The sequence below is a fragment of the Hylobates moloch genome, unplaced genomic scaffold (genome assembly GCF_009828535.3).
Source record: "Hylobates moloch isolate HMO894 unplaced genomic scaffold, HMol_V3 SCAFFOLD_1, whole genome shotgun sequence".
NCBI classification, from domain to species: Eukaryota; Metazoa; Chordata; class Mammalia; order Primates; family Hylobatidae; genus Hylobates; species Hylobates moloch.
This window is the reverse complement of record NW_026652276.1, coordinates 75,366,155-75,387,987: the sequence shown is the minus strand read 5'-3', so window position 1 is coordinate 75,387,987 and position 21,833 is coordinate 75,366,155. Positions and strand designations below refer to the sequence as shown.

The 21,833-nt window shown below is 35.3% G+C and overlaps 1 protein-coding gene across 1 annotated transcript in view; it reads left to right on the top strand.

Annotated features, from left to right (window-relative positions):
- Positions 1–21,833, top strand: part of XIRP2 (xin actin binding repeat containing 2) — a 372,350-nt gene that overhangs the window by 333,078 nt on the left and 17,439 nt on the right. Inside the window, exons 6-8 of the mRNA XM_032755484.2 lie at positions 19,241–19,351; positions 20,042–20,114; positions 21,252–21,385. Of these exons, the coding sequence (XP_032611375.1) occupies positions 19,241–19,351; positions 20,042–20,114; positions 21,252–21,385 (318 nt within the window). The remainder of the gene's footprint in view (positions 1–19,240; positions 19,352–20,041; positions 20,115–21,251; positions 21,386–21,833) is intronic.

Here is a 21,833-nt window from a genome sequence, read left to right as displayed (position 1 = left end):
GATTGGCTTAGACCTCTGTTCCTTGTTTACCTAAATGGAAGTTCTCAGCATATGGTTTTCAATGAAGAATATATGCTGGGTAAAAACAAAATCAAACAAAAATATATATCTACTATAAGCTCCTTGCAAATGTAGTTTATTGTTATAATATATGTAGTCCCTGCTCTGCAAATGTGTATGAAAGTAATAAAAATCATGCACTAGAATTCTGAATATTTGCATGAATCTGGAACTGTAGTGACTTCTCTAAACTTCAGTTTCATTATCTACCTTTAGATAATGCTAATAATATCCAATAATTCCATGAGGAATGAATAAACCTAAGCCATAATGCAAGGCAATATAAATACAATATAAAAGAAACACAGGTAAGAATAAACTAGTAAACACCATTTGTTAAATGAAGACCGTATGCAGAAGTCTGTAGGAAAGTGAAATAAAAAGTCATTTGTTGCCAGATGTGGTAGCTCACGCCTGTAATCCCAGCACTTAGGGAGGCCGAGGTGGGCGGATCACCTGAGTTTGAGACCAGCCTGACCAACATGGAGAAACCCCATCTCTACTAAAAATATAAAATTAGCCAGGTGTGGTGGCGTATGCCTGTAATCCCAGCTACTGGGAGGCTGAGGCAGGAGAATAGCTTGAGCCAGGGAGGTGAAGATTGCAGTGAGCCGAGATGGCGCCATTGCACTCTAGCCTGGACAACAAGAGCGAAACTCCATCTCAAAAAAAAAAAAAAAAGAAGGAAAAAGTCATTTGTGTCTTATTTTAAATGGCCTTAATTTGTAATCCTTATTGGAAAATTGAGATAAATGTCAAATTTGGCTATAGCAGGGAAAATGTGGAAAAACTATATCTTAGATAGTCAAACTTTTAATGCTGTCTAAATGCATTCTAAAAATGACTTCTTGTTTCAGCAGGGATTGTGGACAAGATGTTTGCTGGTAAACACAGGTAGTTAATTCTGTCTTTACCTAAGATGTTGTCAATTCTGATAGTGTTTTGAATCTCTTTGCTGTTGAAAGTCCTTGAGATTTATTTCCCTGCTATTTGCCCCTGGCCAAAAAATATTTATTTTTTTGACATACAGTAATTAATATTAATTTGGAAATCAAGTTTAATTAGAGTAAAAAGAAAGAACATTTGTTCTGGATTTCTGACAATATTTAATGCCACAATTAGTAATAGCTTAATAAGGTATAATAATAAAGTCTAATCTGTCTGTTTGCTTCCTAATGTATTGAAGTCAGATGTTTCAGGGTAATTAGCTGACTATTTGGTAACAGTTTGTCTGGGAGATCAGCAATTGGCCTAAACAAATTTTGATAATTAATCTATGTCTGAGATTAAAGATCCCTTCTTTTGCTGATGGATTAGACTGTTTTACATCTAATGGAAGGGAGATTCTGAAATAGAAAAAAGGGATGCACAATATAGGAACATTTATTTATGCCAGACATTTTAAACTTAGGATGATGTCCCATTTATGTATTCTAGACTCGCCATGCTTTTGTAGTTCTGCCTGTTAAACAGTTAGCCATATTCCTGCTAGCCTGCAGAGTATGCCTATGAAAATTAGGAAAAGGAGCCACTCTGGGTCTCTGAAGGAGAGAGTTGGGTGGTGGGAAGGGTTGAGCTTCTTCAAAGAATAGGTTGGGGAACCTTTATTAGGTTGCCTTTGCAGTTAATACTAGCCATTTTTATCATTACCCATTTGGATTTGGTTTTTCAAAACAACCACTAATGCTTCCAGTAGACATAAATTAAACCAAACCCTCTTTAAGGGATTATAAGTCACTCAGCATATCTCCTGCTTTTGCTCAGTGTTTTATGCTAGTGAAAATCAGTAGGCCCTCAATGCTAGAATGAAAAGGACAACTTGAGAGGGGTGTCTTTTTATCCACTCGCTTTGACAGTCTCCATTTGGGAAAAACATTCTAAATAATCCATCTACTCAACTTTAAAAGGGTATCTCTAGATATGCTGGAACAGATATTAGAATAAATTTGCTATTGATGTAAAATTGCCATTGCCTCTCTCCTGAGTTAATTTTCACTTGCCCACTCTATGGCTTCTGTGTGGTTATTTTTAGGACTTTCTTCCTCTTTTTTTTCTTTTTCCTTATTTATCAGTTTTGATAAGATATAATTTGCATACCATAACTTTCACCCATTTTATGAATACAGTTCAATGATTGTTTAGAATATTTACAGAGTTGTGCAGTGTCACCACAATCTAATTTTAAAACATTCCCATCCTTCCAGAAAGAAACCTTGTACCTATTAGCAGTCTAGGACTTTCTTTGTGGCCACATTCTCACACTTAGGCTTTGACTTTCGTCTTCTTAAGTGAATTTCTTTTTCCTTTTATTTCCTCCATATTTATGCAGTACTGAGGAGCTCTTTGTGTATTATTTTGTGAAGCCCCAGAAGCTGCTGCTTTCTTCAAGTTGCTTTTTTTTTCCTAAGTAGTGTAAGTAGGAAAGAGCAGATGGAGCTCCAAAAATTTTGGAAGTAATCAGTGCAATCCAGTGCTAAGGTATTTGCTTTCATGCGAAATTGCTGCACTGAATCTATATCAAGAAGAAAAAGCATTCCTGACCTTTACCCTGCCACTAACTCTGATGCGCTGAGTGACAGTATATATCTTTCCTCATATATCTGCTATTGCAAAAATTAAAATGTAAATGCTAGGATTCTGTAAGATTATGCAGATTTAGAACAATCTCTAGACAATGTTAGGTCAATAAAAAACATTTTTGACAGCTTGTGACAGATATAATCTGACTACTGTGTGTTTTAGACTCTTTAAAGGTGACCTGTAATTATTTTCCAGCAGACTAAATATATTTTTATCAGCTAAATGTCCACATTGCAAAGCATTTCTCATCTAAGTGCTTTAAACCTGCCTATAGTTCCCTGCCACATAACGTAATTCTTCAAGGTCATAGATTGCTATTAACAGCCCCAACCTAACCTAGATCTCTATCAACATACAAGGTTGTGACCAAGAATGTATCTTGTATTGTCTTTTAATTATGAGCACTATTTTAAAGTGACTCTTATAACTTAAAGTACCAGCACTCAAAATGAGGCAATCTGGAGTAGTAATTGGGGCTGCTGGCTCTAGAGTCAGAGAGACTGGGTTATAATCCCCTGAGTTACCCATCTATTTTAGTCCACTTTGTGCTACTGTGACAGAATACCAGAGACTGTTTAATTTGTTATAAAAAAGAAATTTGTTGGCTTTCATTCCTGGAGGATGAACAGTCCAATGTCAAGGTGCTGGCATCTTGTTAAGGACCTTCTTGCTGTGTCATAATGTGGCAGAAAGTGAGAGGGTCTGAAGGAGCAAGAACAAGAAGGGGGAACTCACTCTCACTCCTATCATAATGACACTGGTTCACTCATGAGGTGGTGCCCTCATGACTAACTACCTCTTAGAGTTCTCACCTCCCAATACTATCACAAAGGCAAATACATTTTTTGATATTTTGAGACAGGGTCTTGCTCTGTTGCCCAGGTGGTAGTGCAGTGGTGTGATCTCAGCTCACTGCAACCCCCACCTCCCAGGCTCAAGCAATACCCGCATCTCAGCCTCCTGAGTAGTTGGGACCACAGGCACATGCCACCACACCCAGCTAATTTTTGTTTTTGTTTTTGTTCTTAAGAGATGGGGTTTCGCCATTTTTCTCAGGCTGGTCTCAAACTCCTGAGCTCAAGTGATCCACCCACTTGGCCTCCCAAAGTGCTGGAATTACAGTCATGAGCCACTGTGCCCAGGCTGGCAATTACATTTCAACATGAATTTTGAAGGGGATAAACCTTCAAACCATAGCACTATTTAATTTCTTCTAAAATAATAACAGGTCATTTTAAGAATAAAATGTCCACATAAATTTTTAGTATATTGTCTAGCATATATTAGTTGATTAATAAACCCCAGCTATTATCATTAAAAATATTGATCTTTAAGCCAAGAGGGGACATAATCAAGTGGCAATTATTCTCAAAATAGCATATGATTCACAAATGTATATGTAAAAAGACAAAGAAGGATTATCATATTCTGTGCCTCACACCTTGGCTTTCTTTTCCATTCTTTAGCCCTGGGAGATTATAGTTTTTTAGGAGCTCCGTTATCCAAAGATTAGCTTGAAATAAGCATACCCGTACGTGTTTTGAGCATACGTCATTGTGGAGTAATCAGTAACTCTAGTGCATGTTTTAAAAATTATAATAGCAAGTCTTCTTTTGAAGAAAAAGTGTTTAACCCCGACTATAATATATGACAAGATAAGGTGGACCAAGAAAGAAATATGCTTCAAACACTCTATATAAGTACGTTGGAGCCTCACAATAAATAAAAATTTGTTTTCTTAAGTGGGAACAAATAAATAGCATAGCATTGCCTTTGAAGACTGCTTTATTTATAGTATAGTGGCAAGATACTACTGAGAGGAAAACAATATAATTAATATACAAATTGAGTTAGGTAGGAGAGGAAAAGCTATGCTGTTTGAATAGCAGAGAAAAAGGAAGAGTTGAAGGGATGTTGATTTTTTTCAATGCTTACAAGTGTGAGTGTTGCGTATGTGGTTTCTCAGCATGTTTTAGTTGATGTATGGAAGGGAAAGAAAAGGTAGAGGAAAAATCTACCTAGTAACATTTTCTGGTTTGTGCAGTTGGAACAATGAAGGTAAGTATATTTCTATAACGGTCTTAATAGAATAAAGCCAGTGTGTGATCAACATGCTCAGAAATAAGGACCCGTATTTGCCACAGAACTATTGCTTTTTATTTGGCACAGGTAGTGGAATCACATAGACCTTTCCGCAGATAGGCCAGCGAATACTCATGAACCTTCCACAGGCTGAGTGATCATAGCAGGGTCTCAGCTTGATCTCAAGAAAACAAAGAACAAAAATAGCACAAACATTGTTCTCAAGAGGCACATAAATAAGGCTCATAGACAGATTAGATTCAGCAGTCTTACTCTGGTAAAAATTAAAATTCTCATAACAAATCTTTCACTGAATTTTTCCTTCCAAATCTAAGCCCTTTAATCTATTTATCCTCTACAGCTCTTTCTTCTTGCCTGTGGCTGAGTGGGCTTTGACGATGAAAAGAACACAATAAGATTAACTTTTTAATGCTCAAACAGAATTGGAAGACCAAGAGTTTGCTAAATAGAGCAAAATAGCCTCAACCAGTTATTGTCACTAATATTCATACGGCCAGATCTGCACGAGCTGGTTGATGCAGAATTCAGTTGACTGAAATTATCTATTAATGGGACTTCTCAGTTCCTGACTATGCCATACAGCAAATCAGCTTTGCTCTATACTAGTAATTCGGTTTTCCTTTCAATTCTGCAAGAAGTGGAAATGCAAACGCAGATCCCATTGGGGGTTTGGAGATGCATATTTCAGGAATTGACTTTCTTTCACTACTCTGGCATTCAAAATTATCTTTGCAATGCTCATGATTGCCCATTTTATTACCACTTTTCAAAACTGTGTCCATGGCGCTGCTTCCTTGCCATTTTGCAGCTTGTTTTCTCCTACTACTCAATCTGTGTCTCTTCTCTTCCTACCCACATCCACCTTCCCTATAGCTCTGTAGATTGTGGCAGGATCCCATGCTCTTTTTTGTAGAAATTGAATCAACAGAATCATATTCTGTGAAGAAGATTCTTGCTCAAGTTGTGAAGTAAATTAACTGCATTTAGAACTGCCTAGACCAACTGTGTGGAAAACAAAAGCAAAAACACAAAGCAACCACATGAGGACTTGCATTTCTCAAGATGAAAGATAGAAAAGCCTTTTCTTCAAGCCCCAACAAACCATTCATTTTTCCCTTGCCCTCATAAAAGCCTGCATGAGACTGATCTCTCTAAAATGCACCCCACACTCTTCACGAAGCCCTACTCCCCACTCTACCCAGGCTTCTTTGGGTTATGCTACAGGGATGTAGTGGTAGCAACTTTCGATGAGTCCTCTGTCTGTAGGTTCCCACATCTCTCTGGGCCTGAAACAGGGCATCTTTTCCAAGCTTCCGAAACATGACCTCCTACCCCTACCATGACTCTACAAAGATTTGGAATCAAACCATCCTCCTTGTTCAGCTGGGGCATGGAATCCCAGTGGGAACTCTGAGCATTTAAGCCCTCTTTATGCTGGGTTGTACACTGGAAATCCCAGGGCAGCCCAGGTAATTGATTTAATTGTTCTGGAGAATGATCAAGGAGCAGGGGTATTTGATAGCTCTCTAGGTGATTCTAACGTGCAGCAATGACTATGACGGTACAAACATAAGGCAGGATTTGCTATCCCAGGGTTGACCTCTCCCTTCTTGATTTCTGATCTGAGGCTTATTGCCTGCACACGTCATTCTGTTCACACTCTGATAGCAGGGACCTTCTTCTTATGTTGACATTTCTCTTGAGATAACTACTGCAGTCAAAAAATAGAATAGGAGACTGTGAAGAATCCAGAGAAAGCAAAGGCTTAAAGAAATCATAGTGAAAATAATAAATATTAGCCAGCCAAACAACCAATTTACTGATACCCTAATCCCAGGTAATTCCTTTGCTGGTGGTAGACTATATTGAAATAGTAGTTGCTGCATATATATGACATATTAGAATATTAAAAATAAACTAGCCTATAATCCCAGCACTTTGGGAGGTCAAAGTGGGAGGCCAAGGTGGGAGGATCGTTTGAGGCCAGGAGTTAGAGACCAGCCTGGGCAACATAGCAAAACCCCATTTCTACAAAAGAAAAAATATTTTTTAATTAGCCAAGCATGGTGGCATGTGCTTGTAGTCCCAGCTACTCAGGAGGCTGAGGTTGAAGGATGGCTTGAGCCCAGGAGTTCAAAGCCACAGTAAGCCATGATCACACCACCGCACTCCAGCCTGGGAGACAGAGTGAGACGCTGTCTCAAAAAAAATTTTCTAATAAAATAAATGATAGAATGATATAAATTAACTGAAGGAAAATATGTTAAAACATTAAAAGTAAATAAAACAATCAGAACAAAAATAAAGGATTTTTTAAAATTTATTAGATTGATACACCAATAATTAATTAAGACTGAAACTTTACTTCATTGTAATGTTTTGCAATCTTTCATTAAAAATTTATTTTCATAGGGTGATGCAACCTATACATCTAACGTGTCTTGGGTTTGTATCTTTGATATTTCTGTACCAATAATACTGTTTCATGAAAGACAGGGCTTTATTTAATTATAAAGTGAAAAACCTTATTAAATAATGTAGTAAAACTGCCTATAGTCTTTTAGATCTTAACATAACTAAACCACTGTGTGGACTTTTCCTGGGATTGAAGGTGTGCCCATAAAATATAATCAGACTGTCTTCCGTGTTCTACTAACGTGAATCACATTACATTATAGCCAAACACTATAACTCTCAACCTCTGCTAGTCCCAAATGAAGCTGATGGTAATTGCTAACTGTCTGCTGAGGCATGAGCATAAAGTTTCAGTCACAGTCTTTTTGCAACTTGTAAGAAGCCATTTCAGCTTCTTTCTGCAGAATCTATTAGTATATGAGTTATACTGCTAATGCGTAGAGGGATTCACTCCTCCCTCCCCTGTGAGAACATGGTAGGCCATTCCAGTACAACATCATAAAGGGAAACTCATTCCCAATCCACACTGTGAAGACACAGGCAGACATTCTACCTGTGTCTTTTGCAGAACATCTTCTTGGGGAAATGGTGCAGTCTGTATAGTGTGTCCATTCAGCTGGGTTCTTTTACTTTGCTGAAAAAAACTAAGTACACTAATCTTCCTGGTGACTTGGCAGGTGGTTAGAAACATTAACACGTAGAGGACGCCCTGGCCCTTTTTCTCAGGAAGTCAGGGCCTCGGTGGATAGTGCAGATATCCATTAGTAAGACTGAGTTGCAAGCACAGATCCAATTGCTTTTAAAAAATCATCATTGGTTTCTTTTCTTTCTAAGATTCATTTTACTCATTTTCCAAAATAGGATTTGTAGGAATAGCATTTACCCCAATTATTCAAGTACCAATACCACAAATTTTCTTCTTAATAGTATCATGGGCCTTCTGTTTCTATAAACCTATTTGTTCCTATAGAACCTATTTTCAATTTCATTTAGAAAATAAATGTACACTTACAGATATATCCTTCACTACTTTAAAGTGAAATAAATTGGGGTTGCTTTGGGGAAAAAGGAGTGCTGCTGTTCTCATCACAAGGCCCTGAGTTGTTGAGGAAGTGGCACCTAGACCCTTTCCCCCAAAGACAAAAGGTCACAGCAAGAGTTTCTTCCATACTTAATTAGGTGATCTCAAAAAGTATTTGATGTTAATAAAGATGTAAAATACAGATCTTTTGACATAATGGAATTTTGTATTTTCTTTGATCAGAGGGAGTGCACATCTAGGGAAAGTTGAAATAGAAGAGACATTTTTCTATCGCCCCTTCTATCTGAAGGCTCATATTAGCTTAACAATATAAAAACAGATCTTTTTGTATAATTACATAAAATAGAATTCTCAAGTGTTTAGGCAATATATTCTAATATGCTAATTAAATTTACTCTATTTTCAAATTGCTATAATGAAATGGCAAGCCACAAAATTTTAACTTCTTACATTTTGCTAGTTTGTCAGTATCAAGGAAAGATATAACAACAAAAGAAATCATTCATGTTATAGACTCATTATGCTTGTAGAACTTAGTGAAATCTGCAAAATGCTTTTTCCACATAGTTACTTTTATGAAAATGGGTGCTTTGTGTTAGTACTTGACAGAAGATATTATTAGCTCTTTCTACTTCTTCTGGGTCTGTATTTCTCAAAATAAACCCATCTTCATGTGTCTTTGAAAATGATTGGATTGAGTCAAGCTTCTCTATTCTTTTTGATGTTCATTTAGTTATTAATTTGCATAATTACAAACAAATTATCATGCTAAAAAAAAACTGGAAGAACACAAGGCTTAAGAAGAGTAAGAGGCATTAAGAAATTCTGTCCTTCAGCATTAGGAGATACACCTAATGCTAAATGATGAGTTAATGGGTGCAGGAAATCAACATGGCACATGGATACATATGTAACAAACCTGCACATTGTGCACATGTACCCTAAAACCCTAAAGTATAATAAAAAAAAAATTATTATGGAAAAAAAAAAAAAAAGAAATTCTGTCCTTACAGCCATGCTATTGTAGACGTGTGTTAGGGTAACTTCATTTTTGCCTAGCTTCTTCACAGATCTTAACGACACAGAATAAGGAATAAGGTTACATCTTCTAGGGGCTTTTTCCTGGACTTGTTCTTTATCCTTCGCTCCTGGGTATCTACTTAGGCATGGAAAGGAGGAAATTGTTCACATCTTCAGGAACGAGTGGAGGCCACTTCATTTCTCACTCTTTGAGAAGGACAGTACACCTTATGTACCTACCACTAGATGGATACCAGATGGGGAGCCAAGAGCTCAGTCAAACTTGCTTACCCTTAGGTGAATATCAGTGCCCTCTAGAGATATTGGTACAACATTCTGTAGCATTTGAAATTTATTCTTTTTCCTCAGAGTACAAATTACAATAATCTAATAGCAATTCAACATATAGCAGTGTTTAAAAACATTGGGAGAGATTGTTGGAACTTCAATTAAGTCAATACTTTAGGCTGGGGTTCATTTTATGAATCTTTTACCATAAATACTTTGTATCATCATTCTAACACTGTAAACAAATACCCCCCCATCATAGTTTCTTTTTTGTTGTTGTTTTTGAGATCAAGAAAGAAGTTTTCATTTCTTCCCTGAATTCCTTTTCCTTCCCTTCCTCAAAATGTGGGCCTTTCATTTCTACATAAGGGCTTATGATAATAAGAAATAGTACCATCAAGTCTGTATGCTAAGTACCTCACAAATGCATGTTGAATGCATCACTTATTGACTTTAGGTGTTAAAAATATTAATTCAAAATATCTTGTTGATGGGATTCTAGTTAGTATACTATATTCACGATGTATCTTTGATATTTTTAAAACTTGCATAGCATTCTTCCCTAAACCACTTTTACTGGTTAAATTCATTTGAAATCAACATGTAGAATGCTAGCACGGAAGAGCCTTAAAGAAGTTTGACGTTATTCAACTGTAAAGGGCCTTGTACTTTACTTTTCCTGAGACTTAACAACACTTGATCAAAGGTAGCCCTTCCTGTCTCCTTCAGTGCTCCCTCAGCCCCTGTCCCAGCAGTTTACCAGCGAAGATACTGAGACTGAAATTAGTTATGACTTATTTACATGATTTCTTACTTGAATCAATAATGAATTTTGGCCATAACCCAACAGTCCTACCACGCCAGTCTCTTTTCACTCCCCTAGTTGCTCGTAGATACATTCATTAGTGCAATTACAAATTATTACCTTTTCAGTGTTCCTCATTTTCCTTGTTTTAAAGAAAACACAAGTTACCATTTTTTGTCATAATTAATCATTGCCCTGTGATGCCATGTTTGTGCAGATAACCTTGCAATGCTTACATCCAAGCCAGATCTGTTTTATTAATTTTCTTCCTTCTTATTTGGATTTTATGTAAGGATTTAAAATGTCATCTCTCCCAGTGAAAAGGACTGATGGCCATAAAGACTCAGAGGGACAGTGAAAGAGGGAGGGAGGTCTGTATAATTCAGTATAACAGCAACTCTTTATGATACCCTTAACAGGAAAACTGCACTGTCTCAAAGTCTTCCTACATGTCCTTGTAACATCTCATGGAACATACGTTACCAAAAAATAAGCCCAAATCATTTTTTTAGTAAGATTTGGATAGTGCTTTCTACTATGTTATGTATTGTCAAAAATGAGTGGCACCCTTTTCTTGTGCTTTTAACTGGTTTCCATTTGGTTAAGAAGATCTCAGTATTCATAAATAATATTTCTTAGGAAGGCTAATGGACAGTTTTCTTTTTTTTTTTACATCAAAACCATTTTCTATTCTACCACCCAATGAGGTAGAACCAGCCACCAATAAGAGAAACTGCAAATACCATATACTCACTCTCCTAGCTTTCCTAATGTCTAGGATCCAGGTGTGCAAACAAGACTATACTGATCACCTCCTTCTCGGGCTTTGCATAAGAGGTTAGTGACATGAGAAGCAGGGACCATAGATAATCAATTTTGGTGATGGCTGGTGGCAGGAGATTACTCCAATTTCAAGAAATTTATAAGTATTTCAGAAGCAACATCCAGTACACACTATTGATAGCATTGTCAGTGAATGTGTCTGGGGCTGGTCGCAGCAACCAGGGTAAGTTTACCAGATGTCTCTGCAACTATATTCTGTACGGTTACTGGATACAAACCCTCCAAGTCTTATTCTCCAGTTTCCTGGAGATTTCTTGAGATACACTCTCCACCCCTGCCACCCAATGCCTCTTCAATAAATTATCTTTTCTGTTTAAATCAGTCAGACTCCAATTCTTGAAACTGGGAGCGGTGACTGATATAAAGATAAATTATCTACAAATCTTAATGTTTTTTACTGTCAAAATGGGAATCATACAACAGTATCTTTTAGGCAAAGAAGAATCGTGGAAAGAATTGTGTAATAGATTAAATAATTATAAACTGACTGTTCACTAGGTATGAGTTCATGAAAGATGAAGTGTAAATAAATTGGATAGGTGATCACAAGCCTGCTCTCTGGCTGTATCTCTACAGAATATTTCCATGTGTCAGGAGCCAGAATGGTTTGGAAGTGTCAAAATACATACAGGCTCCTTTTTCCTTCTCTCTTTGAGTAACCCCCTAAATCTACACCTTCTCTGGTGGAGAAAAAAAATGTACATATTGGGAGATTTGCTTCTTCTTTAGTTTCTGGACTTAATACTACAACGAAATTCTCTGGTAAAATTAATTGATGTAGCTGAACTTTAGTTCTACTCAGTCTTTTGGAGGGCCTTGCTTACTACCAAATCCTGAATTACTAGGAAAATGTCTGACACAAGTGTGCAATAAATATTTGTTAAGTAAAGATACCAAACACTTTGGTATTTGTAGCACTTGTGAGCCAGGTTTTTAAAAATATTCTAACTTATTTCTTCTTCACAACAACCTTCTGAGATAGGCAGATATTATTTGGTTTTTTGAACAAGAAATGGATGCATGGGAGGTCTAAGTAACTTTTCTAAGAAAAGTGAGCAAATATGATACTAACCCAGGAAGGCTGATTCTAGAGGCTGGGCCTTAGATTTATTTACTTTTCTAAGTAGCTGATAATCATTAGGCACCCACCATATGTCAGGCACAAAAGATTCAATTATGTATATGACATTATTTTGCACTCAAGGAGCTGACTCTATTAGAGAGACAGATTGAGAACAAATAATTACAAGTGCAATGTGTCCAATTCTATGATAGAAAATATAAATGAGGCTCATTGGAACCCCAGGAAGTTGTGATAAAATTTAGTTCAGGTGAAAGATGGTCAAGAAAGACATCTGATGAGGGAGAATGCTTCAGCTGAAACTTGAAATAATTTTTCATGCATATAGAATACATTCTAGGCAAAGGGACAATTTGTGTAAAAGGTAAAACAGCATGATATATTTGTGAGTGTAGTGAGGAATAATTAAGGCATAAAGCTGGAGATTTTGTCAAAGGCCAGATAATAAACAAAATTTTATGTCATGTTAAAGAATTTTTACTTTCTTCTAAGGCAATCAAGAGCCATTGAAGCAATTTAAACAGGAGAGTAAGATGAATAGATATGTCTTTAACAAAGATTATTCTGGCTGTATAAGATTGATACAAAGCAGGTTAAGGTGAGATGGAAGAAGATAAATTAGGAGACTACTGAAATAGTCCAGATTAAATATATGAGGACTTAAATGGGTCTGAAGTTCTAGGGTAAAGAGGGCACAGACTCAAGGGTCATTTAAATAGCAATAGATAGCATCGGTAGGACATAGAAATCAGTTGGATATTGGTGAGGAAGGGATGGTAATCAAGAGGTAGGGTTCTGTTTCTCGATTTTCGTTGGTATTAGCATAGGACACGTTACCTCTGTTTTTCTTTTTCTTTAGAATATTTTATTCTTTTTGTAAACTTTTTATCTGTAATTTCACTTCCCTGTAAGACTCTTAAGTTTCAGCCTCTTGTTGGACATTTATGTTTATTTATATCCTAGTGTCTCTGGTTTTAAGATGCTTTGTGTCTCTGTTGGATTGAAATATTATATACATATATATCTTTAATATACATCTACATAAAACTTCTGAAATGCATTCTTTATTGTGAATTGAATGTCTTTATGTAAGCTGCATTTTTAGTTTGTAAAATAAATATTGTTATTTATGTGACTAATATGTTTGACGACTCAGTTGAGAGTGCATCTTTTATATGTTCTTTTTATGAATCTTCAGCATTTTGGGCCTCTGGAATACAGCTCTATAAATAATACTTTTAGAGCAGGAGCAGACAGTCAGAGTTCTAGCAGCCAAAACTAGCATTGCTTATTCAGAATCCTCCCTTTTTTGACAGCAAAATTTTGTACTTTTAAACCAATTATTTTCTTTATTAAAAATGATTCTTTGCTCTTTCTAGCTAAATATTACCAAAGCATAATTGTTTTGAGTCAAAGAAGAGTTAAAATTAATGGAATGATAACACTTCTCTCAGAAATTTATGCAATAACTGCATAATTCATGCTTTGGCATATATTTGGCATTCTTGTTTCAAGGGAATTTCAAGCTAACTGAGCCTTTTTATATCATTAATTATATATATACACACATATATTGCATAGATAGAGATATTATCACTGAAATGTATTAAACAATACTGACAATGCCTAGCCCAATGCCATTGAGATAGCCAATGTTCATTAACTGTTGTCTGAATAAATAAATGCAAGAGTGAAGCTCTACAAGGTCACTCTTGTTTAAAAATTTAGTGCTTTCAAGAAAAAAGTCACTACATTAAAATGTTTTGAATGTTTTAACATTATCAGTTTAAGAGCTAATAATCCAACTAGTATACTCCCATAACTTTAGGCAGAGTTACTATTGAATTAAGTAAAACTGGAGCTTTACTTCTGAGTATACTGAGTCACACAAAGAATTAGGACTTGGGATTGCCTTAACTCTTCTTTTCCCATAATGTTATTTTCCTATTTTTTATAAATAAAAAATGAGGATAAATAATTGTCTTTCAGTGTCATCATAAATATCTCAACATAGTTATTCAATGTCATAGTAATTCTGCCCAGTGCATCCCACTGCAGTTTCTACATGATCCTTGACAACATGTCAAATCCATTAACTCAGTGAATAACAATTCACAAAAAACATAGAAACTAGTTTGTTTAGCATCATGAATATCTTTTTCTTTTCCTATGTTGAAAGAATCCTCACCTCTGTGTATGTGTTTGCTCTCTTTATATACAGATTTTTTATTTTAGATTCAGGAGGGTACATGTGCATGTTTGTTACATGGATATATTGCATAATGGTGGGATCTGGGCTTCTAGTGTATTTATTGCTTTCTTCGTACAGACTTCTCCTCGCTCTGATGGTGTCAGCTACCCTTTACAGTATCACAGCACTGCACATATTTTTCCATAGATGTTCTGATCACATCTATGAACATCTGTGAAGAGACTCCTCTTTCTGGGTGCACTTTGTGAAGCGATTGATATATTATTGCTAGTGTCAAAGGGATAACCAACCAAAATGACAACAACAAAAAAATTAGGGTTACGTGGAAGAATTTGGAATCTCAATTTTGAAGCAGATTAAAAAGTATAAAATTTTCACACTACTAAAAAAAGTGACTACTGTATTTGCCCATGTATTTACTCCTTGACATTTTATTGGATATCTACTGTGTGCCTGGAAGCTAATCATTGGGATTTGAGGATGCATGTGATAGATACAGTTCGGTTAAAGAAGAGGATCATATTAGCAAATGACGACTATGAAATGTGATAGGTAGATAATACAGATGTGTGCTAATATCACAGGAATGGAAAAAGCAAGAATAGTGCACCCCGTATAGAAGTCAGGAAAGGTTTCAAAAAGAAAGTAATTTTTGAGCTAAGTCTTTAAGAGGGTATGATGAATGTGGAAAAGCCTTTACATAAAGCTCACACCTTAGAGATGTCAAGTTGCATATTGTAATTTTTAAGAGAAAATTAATAAAAATAAAAAGAGAAACCTCTGGGCAAAAGGAAAAAATTCAGTGTTTGAATTTTAATATATCTAAATCCAGACAAACACAATAGTCACCCACAAATTGTTATGCTCGTCACCTAAAAGAAAAAATGAACTGATTATTCTTTCAAAGCTTGAATCCACTGACATTTTTGCTCAGATGAACAGCCTCTTTTTGGTATTGTTTATGTCTGTTTGACAAAGATGTAAATAATATTAACATATCATAACTTTTTCTAGTTTTATTATAAATGAGATTAGTAAAAATGCCGTATTACTGGCATTGAACATGAACTTCTGTTTTTTCCACTCTAGTAAGACAGTTACCATCTACTATTCTGCCAATCTTTCCCCATGTGTTTTTCTATTGGATATACTTCCAAGAGTCACAATAATAGTGAGTCGCCATAAAAAAAAAAGTTTTTTAAAGCCTGTCCTTTTTCCTTACTCATTGCACTAGAATGAGTTTGCAATTTTATTGGGAAATTTACAATGTCTTTCCCTATAATTATATAAGAATGAAAAGTTGAATAGGCAGGATACGAACTGCTTCCTGTGCAGGAGAAATCTCCTTAGAAGATGTGCATATCAACAATAGATTTTTGTGATATAGTTGGTTATACATAAGCTGACATCAGACTGATGTGAGCTATGCAAACACCATAGTATTGTCTTGCTGTTGTACTGCATTTTCTTTTTTAGATTTCAAAATTAGAGCATACAGATTATCTCTTTTTCTTTCCTTTAATGCCTCATGAGATGAAAGACCTGAGTTTAAGTGTGATTTCATGATTTTCCCAAGATTACAACATACCTAGTAAAGGAGACAGGACTAATCTCCCATTCCTGGCTACTGGTTAATTGACCTGTGAACAAAATAGCATTTGTCTCTTGCAGACTGGTCTATATTTAAATTTAATTTTCAGCAACCGATTTTATGAATTATTGGTGTGAATTTATGCATGGTGACCCGACCAGAGTTGTTTATAACATTTTATTTAATTTGATTTCTGCCTGAGCATTACGATGATCCAGCTTTCTACCTAACCCTATACTCTATAGACACCAACAATTAGAAAGTCAGATTTTAAATCCAAACTAAACTAGTTGCAAAATATGAAACAGTAGATGGTAGAAACAAAAGCTTGGGATATTTTAAGGAATATTTTATGTAAGTTACAGCAACCAGGGGGCAGTAAAATTGATGCATTGATACTAACATACCAAACTAGTGTGGCAATTACAGTTCTATTTGGAAATAGCACATAAATGCTGAAGTAGAAACTTATGACTTTAAACAAAATTTATGTACATTTGTACTGTTTATTTTGTGTCATTTCCTACAAGAAAATATATTTACAGATGATAGGCATAGATTGTTTTTACTCAAGTAGATACACATTAACTATAAAGTGTTTGTCCCAGAAAATAACTTTTAAAATATATGTCAAAATTACATTTATTTACAGTTTTTCTATTCCAAATATTTTGCATTTTTCTCAACACAGAGATTTATGTCACTAACTCTACTCTTTCAGATTGGTGGCAGGTATCTGAAACTCAAATTTCCATGGGTACCAGACAAGTCTTGTTGCTTTTTTTTTTTAAGTCATCTTGCTCTTAAATATTAGCAAATGATAGTGATGGTGGCCAATGAAAAGGTATATGCCCAACTAAAAGCCAGACTCTGCCATGTTAGAATATGAACACAGTGTTACCGTGTCTTCAGAGTTTTTAAAAGCAGAAAGAATTTTTTATTTTTGTAGATGTTACCTAATTTGAAACTTTAAAATCACTGTGTGGGCCAAATAAAGCACATCCCCAGGGCTCAGCGGACATGTAGGCCTCTAGGCGGAGACATGATTCTATAGAAATGATCACGGTGCCCCTTATAGGGACCTCAGTTCTGATCAGGTGCACATTCTCCTTTGCTATTTCACTGTCTGTTTAATTGGTACTTCCTATTTCTCAGTGTGTGCATGAGAAAGCCATAGAATATTCCCATTATATGCCTAATAGATGGAAAGACTTGTCACAGATGTAAAGAGCTGTCATTAGTGCCCATGCATTTTTTTATATCTGCAGTTATCAATGATTGTTATTGCTCTCTCCAGCATAATACTATTGGTAGCCTCAAATAAAACTTGATTATGCAAGGCATCTTTTTATATGGAATTCTGATTCTTTGAACTTGAAGGAATGAATGTGGATTATTCATTTTCTATGCTCCTTCTCAAGAAACTAAAGCACTTTGTTCACTGTTCTAACCTCAGTTTTGAGAACATTCCTCGCAAGTAGGTGTTTGAATAGAATTAATGTATCAATGAAAGTTTGCTATCTTATTCATGTATGCATTCCTCACTTATTCGTTATGTAAACTTTTCCTTAGCACAAACTGTGTGTTAAACATGTTATCAAATATCATTTGAAATATGTGGATTATTAACTACGCCTAGGAAGCATTCTGCTTGGAAAAAAAATTACAATGGTCTTCAATTTAATGAGATACAATCTACATTTAAAAGTGTAAGTCCATATTTTGTCTTTGGTTTTTTGTAGGACTGCTAGGAAGTCCTCAACTTTTTTTTCTTAATTCTTCTTCCTAGAAAAGCATAAGATCAGATTTTACTATAACATCTCTAACTACATGACTAACTGCTCCTTGGTTGATGAGATTTTAAACTCTGTATACCAAATACCCTTGAGGGAAAAAGTCTCATACATCTACTGGCATTAATTTTATACTAATTATTAGTTTAAGATATTGGGATTTGCTAGTATAAAGTTTTTTAACTTATAGCAAAAAACGTTTTAGTATACTATTTTAATTAATAATGATAATATACCCTTGCTCACTTGACTATTCTATTCTAAGACAAATTTTTAAAAGTCAAATCTCAAAAATAGTATTTATTATTCATTTGGATATCAAGATAAAAGTGAAGTCCCACCTTCAGGCACATTCAAAAACATGTTATTGTAAAGAGTCATCTGTCTTTATCCTTATTTTTGGATGTTAAGATTTTTAGCAGTATGCTAACTGCTTCATCATATCAATCAATCGATCAATCATATACTTGTGTCAGAATTATAAAAGCAGGACTGGATCACCAAAATTAATAGGAGCTCCAAGTTTGCAATTCATTCAGGTTCAACTGTTCTAACTTAACCAAAATTAAGAGTAGTTCCACATATGAAGATAGGAGACATAAACTAGCATAATAATTTATATTGGTTACATTTAATGGTTATATTCTTCAACTGAACTCTGGATATGTCATCATACTGGATGGCCAATTTGAAGACTAGTAGGTCTTTTTGTAACATAAAAATGTGGCTTGCAAACAACAACAAAAAATACATATATATTTTTTCAGGCTCATCTTTCTCATACTGGGTAAGACATCATTAACACTTCTGCTTGCTAAGGGTAGCAGGCAGAATAATGGTCTCCAGATATAACTATGTCCAATCCCCAGAATTTGTGAATACACTAAATTACATGGCAAAGGAGAATTAAGTTGTAGATGGAATTAAGGCTGCCAATTAGACGAGTTTATGACAATGAAATAATATTTGCTTATCTAGGTTGGTCCAAAGTAATCATAAGGGTCCTTAAAAGTGAAAGACAGTATCAGATAGATGGCAGTATGAGAAGTTCTCAGTCTGATAGAGGCAAGGGCTGTTAGCCCAGGAAAGTGGGCAGCCTCTAGAAGCTGCAAAAGGCAAGGGAATCGATTGTCCCCTCCAGCCTGCAGAACAGAATGCATACTTTCTGATACCTGCCGACACCCAGGAAGACTCATTCAGGGCTTCTGACCTATAGAAGTATAAGATCCTAAGATTATGCCGTTTTAAGCCACTAAACTTGTGGTAATCTGTTATAGCAGCCAAGAAAACTAATATACTAAAGAATCTCTTTTTTTTTTCAGAAATTGTCACTGAAATTGCACAAATAAAAAAAGTTAAAATTTTTACTTTTCTTAAGGCATTGTCTGTCTGTCTGTCTGCTTTCAGGAGGCAATTCATAGCAGCCAGGTTGGCACTTCAAGAAGCGGCCAGGAAATGGCAAGAAATGAACAAGAAGGGTCCAAAGTACAGAAAATTGATGTTCATGGAACAGAAATGGTAATTATTTAGAAAGGCAGTACTTTCAAACAGTTTCCAGGACTCTATGGAAATTATGACTTTGTTGTAAGCATTTGCATTTATTGTCACTCATGTATCTAGTATCAATACCTATCAGTGTTTCTTTCTCCACTTTCAAGTTGGAATTCTTTTAAAAGTAAAATAGGGCCAGGCTCAGTGGCTTACACCTGTAATCCCAACACTTTGGGATGCCGAGGCAGGCAGATCATGAGGTCAGGTGTTCTAGAGCAGTGTGGCCAACATAGTGAAACCCTGTCTCTACTAAAAATACAAAAAAACTTAGCCAAGTATGCTGGTATATGCCTGTAATTCCAGCTACTCAGGAGGCTGAGGCAGGAGAATCACATGAACCCGGGGGGCGGAGGTTGCAGTGAGCCGAGTTCGCGCCATTGCACTCCAGCCTGAGTGACAGTGTGAGACTCCTTCTCAATAAATAAATGTAAAATAGGCACCCTATAAAAGTATGATTGCTCTTTGGATGTCAATTCAAATATATTCTTTTATAAGTGAATCTACCTATTAAAATAAATGATAGCAGCTTAATTAGCATCTCTCAATGGACACTAAAGTCTTGGGTGAAAATCACTGTAAAATGAAGAGTATTATTTGTAGTACTAAAATAATTGGCTTCGTATAAACAATTTATTTTCAAATTATCTTTAAATACAGGTCTCTCATCTTGAAAAGCACACCAAGGAAATAAACCAAGCATCTCAGTTTCATCAATGTGTTCAAGAAACAGGTAAGAGTCTGGTATTATTCGTTCCATTTCTCCTTTCTCCTATTGATGTGTTTGATTTTGAATGGATGACTTCCAAAGCACAATCCTCCCCTCTAAGTAACTTTAGTAACTATGACTCATGGTTCCAGGGAGAGCTGAGTAGTATTTCTACAAATAATTAGATTTTGCCTGTGGTCATAGGTGCAATAAGTTTCTAAAATAGTTTATTGGCCATCAGTCCTATGGCATATCCATTCTAAACCCTAAAGCTAACCACCTCTGAATTCCTTTTTGCCTCAGGGACCTACAGTAAAACTTGATGTTTATCAAGCTCCCTGAGAATAGAGTTGTTATCTAGACTGAAATAATTTTAATAACAGATTTAAGTACTATTAAGTCCAGCTCTCCAACCTGTAGATATGAGATTAGACTACAGCCAAATTTCTGCAAGTTTGCACAAGACTGGACATAGTTTGCCTTGTCTATAAAAATGGAATGGGTTTTGCTACCCTGAAGAGCTAAAAAAAAACATTTAAGACAACTGTGACCAAAACTTTACTTGATTACATGACTATATCTTTATTTTGGTTTTGTTGCTTAAGGAAGTAGGTCTTCTGAAATTCCTTTTCTTGTTTTATACATTTTATTATTTTTTCATGAGCATAAAAGTAGAATATACTTGTAGAAAATTTGGAAAATCCAGAGATAACCAATACTTTTCTTCCTTTTCTTGTTTTATACATTTTATTATTTTTTCCTGAGCATAAAAGTAGAACATACTTATAGAAAATTTGGAAAATCCAGGGAAAACCAACATTTTTCTTCCTGTATTGTCTTACTATAGTTCTTCCTATATTCCTAAATTACATAATGAAATAATGCCATATGTATGCTTGTACATTGAATCTTTTTACTTAATGTACACTATGAGAAGTTTCCCATAGCATTATAATTTTACCTTTGTTAATTTCTGTAGAGACAGTGTCTGGCTATGTTGCCCAGGCTGGTCTCACACCCTTGGGCTCAAGTAATCTTCGCACTTCAGTCTCCCAAAGTATTGGGATTACAGGCATGAGCCACCATGCCCAGCCATAATTTCTTCTTAAACATAATTTTTAGTAATTACATAGTATCCCTGGTGTGTTTTTCTGTTTGTAGTCATTGATACACCTGAGGATGAAGAGATTCCAAAGGTTTCGACTAAGTTGTTAAAAGAGCAGTTTGAAAAATCTGCCCAGGAAAAGATCCTTTATTCTGACAAAGAGATGACAACCCCAGCCAAGCAGATTAAGGTAAAGTCATTTCTTTACACAGAAACATATTAAGTGTAAGACCAAGCTTAAATGTATAACATTTTCAAATTATTGAATATTTGAGGTGGCTTTTCAACAAAAAAAATTCTGAACTAGCATTTATTCAGTTCTATAAGGAGAATATTGACCTGCATGCAAAAGGAGGTAGAGTAAAAACTTTTCTCACTAGTGGAAAATAAGGGAAGAAAAAATTATATATGTTCTAAAGTCTAATAATTAACATTAAAGTAATTAAATCAATTTTAAATGCCAGATGCTTACTCTGTTCTGTTTTAAATTCCAAGGAAAATGAAACAACCCTCAAAAGTACTTTAAGACTTTTACTGTTTCCCTCTAGATTACTCTGCATACCACATTAGGTAAAGGGAAAAAAATCACGATTATGTATAAATATTAAAATATTGAGTACTTGTTGCATTGAATAGCA